The sequence below is a fragment of the Cynara cardunculus genome, unplaced genomic scaffold, assembly GCF_001531365.2.
Source record: "Cynara cardunculus var. scolymus isolate 2C unplaced genomic scaffold, CcrdV1 Un_Scaffold_2566, whole genome shotgun sequence".
Lineage (NCBI taxonomy): Eukaryota > Viridiplantae > Streptophyta > Magnoliopsida > Asterales > Asteraceae > Cynara > Cynara cardunculus.
Window position 1 is genome coordinate 15985 of NW_020201138.1, and position 10893 is coordinate 26877.

At 34.9% G+C, this 10893-nt stretch overlaps 1 protein-coding gene across 1 annotated transcript; it reads right to left on the reverse strand.

Moving 5' to 3' along the window:
• Nucleotides 1-4533: 4533 nt before the first annotated feature.
• Nucleotides 4534-6184, reverse strand: LOC112503130. The gene is made up of 6 exons (XM_025107195.1): nucleotides 6076-6184; nucleotides 5740-5984; nucleotides 5531-5677; nucleotides 4884-4979; nucleotides 4724-4822; nucleotides 4534-4614 (listed from the first exon to the last, which is right to left on the reverse strand). The coding sequence occupies exons 1-6, from the start codon at nucleotides 6182-6184 to the stop codon at nucleotides 4534-4536; spliced, it is 777 nt and encodes a 258-aa protein (XP_024962963.1).
• Between the last annotated feature and the right edge of the window lie 4709 nt (nucleotides 6185-10893).

The following is a 10893-nucleotide window of genomic DNA, read 5'->3' on the forward strand; positions in this document are numbered from 1 at the left end:
AATGCAAAAGTCTCATTTAAATGAGCAAATGATTCTTAGTAAAACATGGGCTTATTATTATTTAAGAAAAATAAAAATTTTATTTGGGTTTGGGCCTTTAGAGGCCAGCCTATTTCCTCTTTAAAAAGCCTCATATAAATACCCTTCATCTTTTGAACACTCTCATTTTCAAAGTATTATCAGTATAAACTCTTCATCTCTCTAACCTCTCTCTCTAAAAGAAATCACTCTCCAACCGATTTTCCGCAAGCAAGCTAAAAATTTTGTTAATCTTGAAGATTACTCAACATTTCAAGAAAAGGTATGATCCTAGTTATCTCACTTTTTTATAAAATAACTCAAGTTTTTATCTTCCTAAACTGCATCTTGATCTTGAAGTTATAAATCCTGGAGAATTAAATAGGGGAGATTATTCATCAAAGACATGAAAATGTCTTCAAAAAGGATAATAATCTATGATCCATGTTCTTTGAACTCCAAAGTTGGAGGAAACCTATTGCATGCGAAGTTAGAGCATGTAAGGTTATGTTTTAAATATGATAGAATCTTGCATGCATCTTTAATCTGTTCTGTCTTCCTCAAAACTCAATGGAATCGGGAATTATTCTTTCTGGAGATTAAACATAATTTGATAGCCTGAAAATGGTGTTAAAATCCTTGAAAATGGTGTTAAAATCATTGAAAATGATGAGTTTAGACTCCAAATGACTGTCACTCGAAGAGTGTGCAATCTGATTTGGGGGCTGTGTCACTCAAAAAGTATAGGGTAATGATGATTAACCTAAATCTAACTTCAGTTCTTGAAATTTGGAAAAAGTTTGTTTAACTTCCTTTTATAGTAGATATAAAAATTTGGTCATAAAAAGAGGTATAGAAGATTCATTTTTGGCTATTATTTGTGGAAACAAAAATGTCAGATTTAGAATTTATATTATGTCCAAATGACAGCTTTTTGTATRAAGGGTTTAATTTCAAAATATACATTTTTAGAAAAATTAATAAAAATATCAACTTTAATTCATAAAATTCATTGGCATTGCATATGATATAACTTGACTTTATCTCTGTCGAGAACCTTTAGGTAATCTAATTTCTGGTCGTTGGACAGTTTAGGAAGGTTAGGCCAGGACGTTCAGCGCTTGAGACGTCATCAAACCCTCGGATATTCATCAATTTGCAAGTGAGTTCTCACGGCCCCACTTTTAATGCTTTGTTTATTGTTTTGGGGGAAAAGCATGAGATTTAGCAAACTATGCATGTTACTTGTTTGAAACCATTGGACTAAGGAACTGCTTAGTCAAGTTTTGTTTGAAACCATTGGGCTAAGGAACTGCTTAGTCAAGCTTTTTTTGAAACCATTGGACAAAGGAACTGCTTAGTCAAGTTTATTGTGTCATGAAATATTGACTGTTATTGCACTTTGAAATTGCTAAATTGATGTGCTTGAGAGTATATTTTCCAAATAAAGTCCCCRTCCGTAAACGCTACTTGTTAACTCGGGCACGTTCCCGGGCCGTGGTATTGTGGATAGCCGCTATTGTGTTGACAGTCCCACCCAGAAAGGGGTGCACTCTACCTATGTTTTCTTGTCTAATCATGTGGAATTTGGACCACCGCTGAATTATTACGTCTACGAATTGTGGGACCTAACTAAGTGTACAGGCTACTTATGGTCGTTCGTAAAATAATGGGGCAAGTTGGTCAGGTAAGGCTCAGTAGCGTCTCAAGTTTATACATCGTGAAAGATTTGCATTTATTGAGTGCAAAAGATTCGCATAAGTTTGCAAATATTTGGTTTGTGCATTAAATTGATTTATGCATGTGAAAACTCGTGAGCTCACCAACTCTTTGTAGTTGACTCGTTTTTTGTTCCATGCTTTTTAGGTAGCATGTAAGAAATGAAGTATTTTGAGGAGCATACTTATGGGAAACTGATTAGGTTCGCAACGGAAGCTTTTGTAAAAGAAGTATTTGTCAAAAATTTGGTTATGATGTTAAACTCATTTTATTTTGAAAAATTGRAAAGTGTTATTTATTAATTGTTGCTGTGACTCGCTTGCCTGTTACATCTCGTGTTTCCGCTTTAGCGGGGTGTGACAATAGGACACTCATTAGTGTCCTAATAAGCTAGTTAATAGCACTTTTAAGTTTATAGGACAAAAAATGTGTGTGTCTCATCTAAAGGTGTTGTATTAGGTTAATACGATGAATTTGAGTGTCCTAAAAAACTCTAGGATTATGATACAAAACCCAAAGTCCTATAAAATGGTTTAAGGGGCTGTTTGTTTGGCTCTTAATGTCACCATTAAGAGCCAACCTCTTAATTGGTAAGAGGTAAGGAGTTTTTGGCAAAAAAAAATCAAGCCTCTTTATGGTTACATAACCCTCTTAACCATTTTGCATCTAATGGTTCACTAAACAATTCAGACTTCTATTTTTCCAAGTTTACCCTTCCCACCCCTTCTTCCCAACCCCTCTCTTCACGCACGTCGCTTCTATTCCACAGTCGCCTTCCCCGTCTCCGGTAGCCGGTAGCCTCCACCATCTCCGTCCCCGTCTCCGGTAGCCGGTAGCCTCCACCATCTCCATCCCCGTCTCCGGTAGTGACCGGAAAATAGCCTGTGAGACTCTAGCCGATGAGCCAGGGGATCCTGATATTCCGGATAACTCACATATACATATACCCTCTCTCTATATCTATACATCTCTGCCTATCTCTATCTACAACCATGAAAACCAAAGGAAAGTACCCCATTGCCTTCAAACCCATCCTCCTCATCACCTTCTTCCTCCTGCTTTTTCTTCTAGTAACCTTCTTCAGATCATCTTCTTCATCTCCATCTCCTCAATCTACCAAAATACACTCAGATGCAGACTTACGAATCAACCCATCATCTTGCCCCTCCACAACAACACACATAAATGGCTTCCGATCAAACATGCAACAAGATCTCGCCGGCGATAGCTGAAGCCCTCATCCACTACGCCACTTCCAACATAACCCCACAACAGACCTACAAGGAGATCTCCGTCAGCCTCCGAGTCCTCACCAAGAAATTCCCTTGCAATTTCTTGGTTTTCGGGTTGGGATACGACAGTCCGATGTGGGCGAACCTCAACCACGGCGGCCGGACTGTGTTTCTTGAAGAAGACAAGTCATGAGTCGATCCAGTTGATAATTGCTCTGTTTGTTGTTAATTTAGGTCATACAAGTGTTTAAGGCATCCCTAATGTGAATGAGGGCTAAAATGGTAATTTACTGTCATTCAGATAATAATTACCAAACAACATTATTTCATTCAACACTTAACCATTCTGGCCCTCTTAACTATTCTGACCACTTAACCATTCTGCACCAAACTATTCAGCAACTGCCAAACAACCCCTAAGTAACACTAAAAAGTGTCCTAATAGACTATAGTATAGGACACTTTATGTTGTCACAAAATGTTTACATTTAGAAACAAATATGGGCGTCCCAAAAAATGTTTTTATAGGACGAAATTCAATGTCCCAAAAAATGTTTTTATGAAACAAATTTTAGTGTCCTATAAAATGAACTAAGTAATACTAAAAAWRTKTCHTAATAGGCTATAATAATTAATACTACAAGCGTCCTAAATGACTATAATGCGAGAAGCATCATCCAATTACAAAATCCTACTGTAATATTACATTTAGAACCATATACGAGAGTGATTCGATAGAACAAAATTCGAAGTTGTACAAGTATTTATATGAATATCAACTACCAAGCTATGTAACGAAAAAGAATAACGCAAATACAAAAATCTTATTGTGCCCTAGAGATATCAATCTCCGTCATGCACAACCTACAATTAAAAACCAAATATATGAGCTTAAAGTTATGTAATAAAAAATATTCTACACTTTATCAAAGATTAACATACCACAATGAAAGGACAAGGCCATGCGATTGTTGCACCAATAGCGTCTTCAATTGTAATAAACAATCCATATAGTCTAACCAAATGTTCCCTCCTTCTAATAGCAACCAAAACATGTACCTCACACCAATTCGGACCAATCTCCTCGCCACCAACCAATTCATCTGGATCTAATCTCTTAACATGTCCTCTTGCCACAATTTCCATGGAATTTAGGATGTTCTTAAGATGAACAACATCCCCAACCTACAAAAACATGATTGAAAAATAAGATTCTAAGATTCTAAGATTTTATTAAAAAAAAGCACGGGAACACTTGAAGTACACTTGATTTTATTAAGTCTTAGAAAGACACGTACCTTTAGAGGTTGAAGTTCAATGGTAGCTTGACGATTTATTGATGTCATGGGAACACTTGAAGTACTAGAAATATTTTCATATGACCCTAGCATCTCTAATACCATAGCTTTCAGCTCAGCTACTTCATTGCTAACATCTTTATATGCTCTTTTCCACAACATGTTCTCCCTATAACAGGCAGAGCGACTTGGCAAAACACCCCATATATCTGAACCTCGAACACCTACCCCATACATGCGAGTGCTACCATGTTTGTCTTTTCCCATCACTTTCGAGAATACATCATTAGGCCCGGCTCATCAAGTGAGCCTTCGGGAAGTTGAAAGTTAAGGTCTAGCATTTGTTCCTATAGTCAAATAAATTATCACTAACAAATATGATAAAACTTGTGAAAACTAGTCTATAGTTCAAGTAAAACTTGCATATGTAATCGACAAATTATAAATATAACATACAATAGCATTTGCAGCTTCGACATTTTTGGGAATGCCATCTTTAGAAAAACACGCAACAAACAACTCCATTCGACTAGGTTCACGTCCCGACAAAGATTCCTGTAACAACCCAGATATATATTTAGGTAAATACATATGCATATTACATCAACTACATTACCTTTAGTTCTTCATGAACTCGAGCATAACTTTTTTCCCCTGTAATTTGCATCATCTTCTTATATCCCCTACTAGTCTTATTTCTTTCACTGATTTTCTGAAAATGACATATAAGGCTATAAGCTAGAAGTGGTGATAAATTATATATCCATGAAAACAAGCAAATTCACAAAAAAAAAAATTCTAATAGACAAATTTAAAAAGAATATAACAAATGTTGAAAACCTAATGAAGATATCATATGGAAGACTAGCACCCGATCAGGACACACTCATTAACCAGCAAACAGCCCCTCAAAACAAGAAAAAAACTAACACTAATACTTTATAACATTATTATAAAAAAATGGCTACCAAATTACGATTTATCATAGGATTTACCACACAAAAACAGCCAGCAAACAGTCCCTCAACAAGTGAAAGGGTCAAGAGAAGATTGATGTTTATAGATGATCCAGCACAGAGTATTGACCAAAAACCCAACAGAGATTTTATCATTAATGAAAGGAACGAGAGAGAAGTAGAAAACAACAAAAGCAACAGTACTCAAAGCAAAGTATAGACACTTTCAGTTTGTTTTGAAATAATATACCTTAGCATCTTCTTTGTTCCAATTATTGATAAGGTTCATCCATCGATCCGGACAAACTCTCTTAGGCTTATACTTTATTTGCTCTTGAAGTGATAGAGATGGATCATAGTAATCTTTCTTTATTATTGCCCTCCAATTTGTCACCTTCTTTGCAAATGATTTTAAAATCCAATCATCGGATCCTGGTGGAAGATCAAATTTTGTCTAACAAACAAGAAAAAGTTAGATAATAATAACATGATATATCAAATTTACATCAAATATACCTGTATAAAGTTTAGTAACATTCCTTTCTTAGTTGTGCTAACTTGAGGCCATGAAATATCAACTTTACAATACTTTCCACTTCTTGCCAAAGATCCCATGAAATGACTCAAACTATTAGTAGTTTCCTTGTCAACTGGTTGGCCATATTCATTGAACAGAACTGGAATACGATCCCCTTCTTCCCAAGCCCAAATAGGCATATATGTTGGCCCTCTAACTCTTCTATGCGAGCTTCCATCAACAACTAAAATAAGAAAAGTGGATAATTTTTTAAATTTATCATTGAAAAATAATTATAAAAAAATGACACATATCTACATACACATCACATATACCTGGATCATCAATAAAATGGTTGGAGTCTATGTTAATTTTGTCTTCTTGAACTTGTTGACTACTATTCCCATAAGCCAAATTCATTCCGTTGTTCATCCTTAAAGACATTGCTAGCAAAAATCCAAAGATAAATAATAAATTGAACAAAAAAATCACAATGGAAAGTAAATAACTAGTTCTTACACATAATAACCAAAGTCATGACAAGGCATCAAATATCTTCATCTACATCTAAAATTGGGATATCTTTGTCAACAATAATTCCACTAAAACCTTCTCTAGTCAAATCAATGTCCATACTTTCATCGACTTGAGGACAACTAAAGGCTTCACTTTGCAAGTATGTATCAACATGATCAAGACATGGTTGTTCATTCATGTCATAAAAATCTCTAGTTGTTGTCTTAATCATAACTTGCCACTTTTTGTCAACAGGGTCCGCCACGTAGAACACATGTTGAGCTTGACAAGCTAGTATAAAAGGCTCATTATGAGGCTTCAAGCCTTTAAAATTAAGTAGAGTAAACCCATTCTCATCTTCCTTTTCCTTTTACCGGTTGAGATCCAATCACAATCAAACAACACTACTTTTTTGTCAATTGAATATTCTAACTCAATAATATCTCTCAAGACTCCATAATAGGTTACATCTCCCATAATAGGATTGTTATCTCTAACGCTCGAGAAGCTATTTGTCCTTGCATCAAGCACAACTCCACTATTTTGTGTTTTCCTTTTCTTCTCAAGTTCTTGCGTGTGAAATCTAAAACCATTTTTAATAAATCCCTCGTATTTTTTTTACAACCTCAATAGGGCCACTTGCCAAGGCCCTTAGTTCCTCTGTGATTCTTTGATCCCCTAAAGTATGCAATTCCTCAACCAGAGTATGAGTACATAAAATATTATAATTTAAAAAGCACTTGGCATAAATTACAAAATGTAATATGATAATTTAATTTAATCATTACTTACATGATTTTGGAACCATAATGCAAAAGTTTTACCATGAATACGTTGCAATTCATGCTCACGTAATCGTCGATTTTGATCACGAACAATATTTAGATGTTCACTGTATAAGTATATAGTGTTAAAAGACGCAAACACTAATTGTACTAAAATTCATGATGTATAATTGTTGACTTACATGATGAATTCATCGACTTTGTTGCAATTAAACAACACATATCAGTGTGTTTTAGCCAAAGTTTCAAGGTCCAGTGTTTGTGTCTTTACAGCTCCCACAGAACGACCCGGCATCGAGAAGAGAGGTAAAACACCCCGACAACCACCATCATCATAATTTCAACTTGTCCTATTATGTCTAGACCCAATATCATCATATAAGTACAATGAACAAAAGGAAAGACACTCTTCAGCTAGATATTCTTCTGCAATCGAACCCTCGAGTTTACTTCCATTTCGAACATAAGATTTCAATGTGGACAAATACCTAAAACTTCATAAAATGAAAAAGTTAAAAAATAATAATAATACTTATATTGGTAATATTAATAAAATAAAATAAAATACATACCTCTTGATTGGATACATCCAACGATAATGAACTGGACCGCCTATTTTGGCCTCTGATGCAAGGTGAACTGAAAGATGAACCATGACATCGAAGAACGATGGTGGGAAAATCCTCTCTAGATCGCAAAAAGTTTTTCCGATCTCGTTTTCTAGTTCAACCAAATCTTGAGGTCTAAGAACTTTTGAGCATAACTGTCTATAGTAACGACATAATTTCATCAAAGGAAAGCTAACATGCTTAGGTAAAACTTTTTGCAAGGCGACCGAAAGCAACTGCTGCATCAAAATATGATTATCATGACTTTTAAGCCCACGTATTTTTGGAGGTTTTACTTGCACGCATCTTGATATGTTAGATGTATATCCATTCGACACTTTCACCTTTTTTAAGACATTACAAAATATTTCCTTCTCCTTCTTATCCATTGAGAAACAAGCTGGAGGCAGCTACACTTTATCGTTATCGTAAGCTTTAGGATGAAGTTCAGGTCTAATGCCCATTTCTTGTAAATCAAGACGTGCCTTTATATGATCTTTAGTCTTTCCATCCAAATTCAACAAGGTGCCAATCACATTATCACAAACATTCTTTTCGATATGCATCACATCAAGATTGTGGCATAGCAAATTATCTTTCCAATATGGTAACTCAAATAAAATACTTCTCTTCTTCCAGTTAAATGGAAGATTTGGATTATCCTTCCCTAGTTTCCCAAATTTAATTTCGAACATATTTAACTCATCAAGTATATCAGACCCTGTTAAGCGGCGTGGCGGCCTTCCATGTTCTTTAGTGCCATCAAAAGACTTCTTGTCTCTCCGAAAAACATGTCTTTTTGGCAAAAATCGACGATGCCCCATGTAACAGTATTTTCCTCCTTGCGTTAGTCGTCGTGATTTTGTATGCTTATGGAAACAAGGACATGCTAGTTGACCTTTAGTGCTCCACCCAGATAAATTAGCAAAAGCAGGAAAGTCACTTATGGTCCACAACAAAGAGGCATGCATTTGAAAGTTATTCTTGGTTGATGCATCATAAGTATTCACTCCAACATCCCATAACTCCTTTAACTCCTCCACTAAAGGTTCTAAATAGCATCTATGTTATTTCCAGGAGCAGAGGGTCCAGGTACAAGCAATGATAGCATAAAATAATGTTGTTTCATGCACATCCATGGTGGCAAGTTATATGCATTAAAACCATAGGACATGTACTATGAGAAACACTCATAGTCCTAAAAGGATTGAACCCATCAGTTGCTAAACCAATCTAACATTTCGAGGCTCCTTGGCAAAATCAGGATATTGGAAATCAAATGTTTTCGCAGCTGGGGAATCTGCAGGATGTCTCAAACAACCATCTCTAGTACGACTCTTCTCATGCCATCTCATGGAGACAGCAGTTTTGGAAGACATATATAGCCTTTGCAACCTTGGTTTGAGTGGAAAATAACGCAAAACTTTTGCCGTAATCTTCTTCTGCTTATGGGATGTAGTTGACTTATCTTGGGATTCATTTTCGCTTTGTTGATACCTTGATGTGTGACAAATATCACATTCAATCTTCTTACTATTTTCGTTGTTGTACAAAATACAGTCATTTGGGCATGCATCAATTTTCTCATAAGTAAGACCCAAATCCTTTATAATCTTCTTCATTTCATACAATGACTTGGGAATAGAAGCATTTGGGAATGCTCCCTCAATGTATCAAGCATCATGGTGAAACCTTGGTCATTGCATTTCACTATACACTTGCTATGAAATAGTCTAACAATAAATGAAAGTACGGAGAATTCTTCACATCCGGGATATAGTTCTTTCTCTGCATCTTCTAATAGTTTATAAAACTTTTTTGCTTCTGGATTCGGCTCATCCAGTTCTTCCTCTTCTACGTCTATTTCATCTTCAAGTATTTTTTTTCATCTCAGATACCAAAAGCATTACGCACCAATCCTTGCATGTCATCGAGTATATCCAATATAGGACGAAAGGGTTGGGAAATAGAAGGTGTAATTCTATAACCTTTTAAAAATCCATCGCATATGAGATGCATTCTAGCCTCCTCCTGAGTAACACATGCCTCATTACAGCATTTAATGCATGGACATAACATCTGCCCACTTGAACACTCGTTACAAAACATAAGACCAAGAAATTCTTCCAAGGATCTTTGATACTCGATAGTCATTCTTGGTAACAACATCGAACTATTATCCATATTGACCCCTAAATAAATAACTAAAGACACCAATTAAGCTATTTATTGATGGAGCTTACAACCCAAACACATTTCCATTATACCATTGATTGTTTTGCTTAATATTTTATATAAATTTCCAACTCCAACTCTTGAATTAGCTGCTGCTCATGAAATAAACAATTTGAATACCAACTCTATATTCCACTCTGCTAATAATTAATAATTAATAATTAATATCTCATCTAATAAATAAATCTCATATTGTTTCCTAATCCAAAATGTTGATGATAAATGAAGTTTCATCATCTTTCTTAAATATCCTTTCTTAGCTGGTTTGCAAAATAAAAGTTGTAAATATATAAATCAAATTGGATTTATTATTATTGCATGGGTATGGGCATGGGTATGGGTATGGGTATGGGTATGGGTATAACTAATACCCATAATTTTGAAAACTATAATTAAACGTATTATTTAGTAATAAATCAACAATGACTGAGTTTAAAACAACAAGCCCATTTCATCACTAGTAGTAGTTACTAAGATAACAAGATACATATATATAATTAAGTAATATATATACTATTGGTGATAAGAATTTAAAGAAGTTTGCAAAATGAGGAAAGCCAAGAGAAAGGATTCAAAGCTTTGAAACTTGGTTAATGGGTCATAAAATTAGATGCTTCAACAGAACAGGATTTGTTGTGTTTGTTCCATTACTTATATGTTAAGTCTCTGTTTCTATTATAGTATGGCGGCCATCATATGACAAAACTAACAACATAACATATATGGATTATTCAAAGAACTCGAAGATAAAACAGACAATCAATTTTATAAAGGAAGAATTCATTGTGCATCGAAATATGATAACATATCTCTTTACTATTCCAAACATACCACCAAGTGATGATCAAGAATATTAAAACCATATAATTTTCATCATAAACTATTGGCCAATGTTGCTATACTCCCAACAACCATATGTATATTGATGGCAATAAACTGTAGGTTGTAGAAAGATAAATAATTGATCTAATGTGGCTTTTAGAATAATTTTTTGCATGATGAATCTCAT

What these genes read in the sequence shown, in the direction of transcription:
- LOC112503130 (XM_025107195.1), bottom strand. Translation starts at nt 6,184, where the DNA reads ATGTCTTTAAGGATGAACAACGGAATGAATTTGGCTTATGGGAATAGT. An exon ending in TAAAGTATAAGCCTAAGAGA is followed by an intron (nt 4,980 to 5,530) that starts GTTTGTCCGGAT and finishes TGTCATTTTCAG; the next exon opens with AAAATCAGTGAAAGAAATAA. An exon ending in GAGTTCATGAAGAACTAAAG is followed by an intron (nt 4,823 to 4,883) that starts GTAATGTAGTTG and finishes GGGTTGTTACAG; the next exon opens with GAATCTTTGTCGGGACGTGA.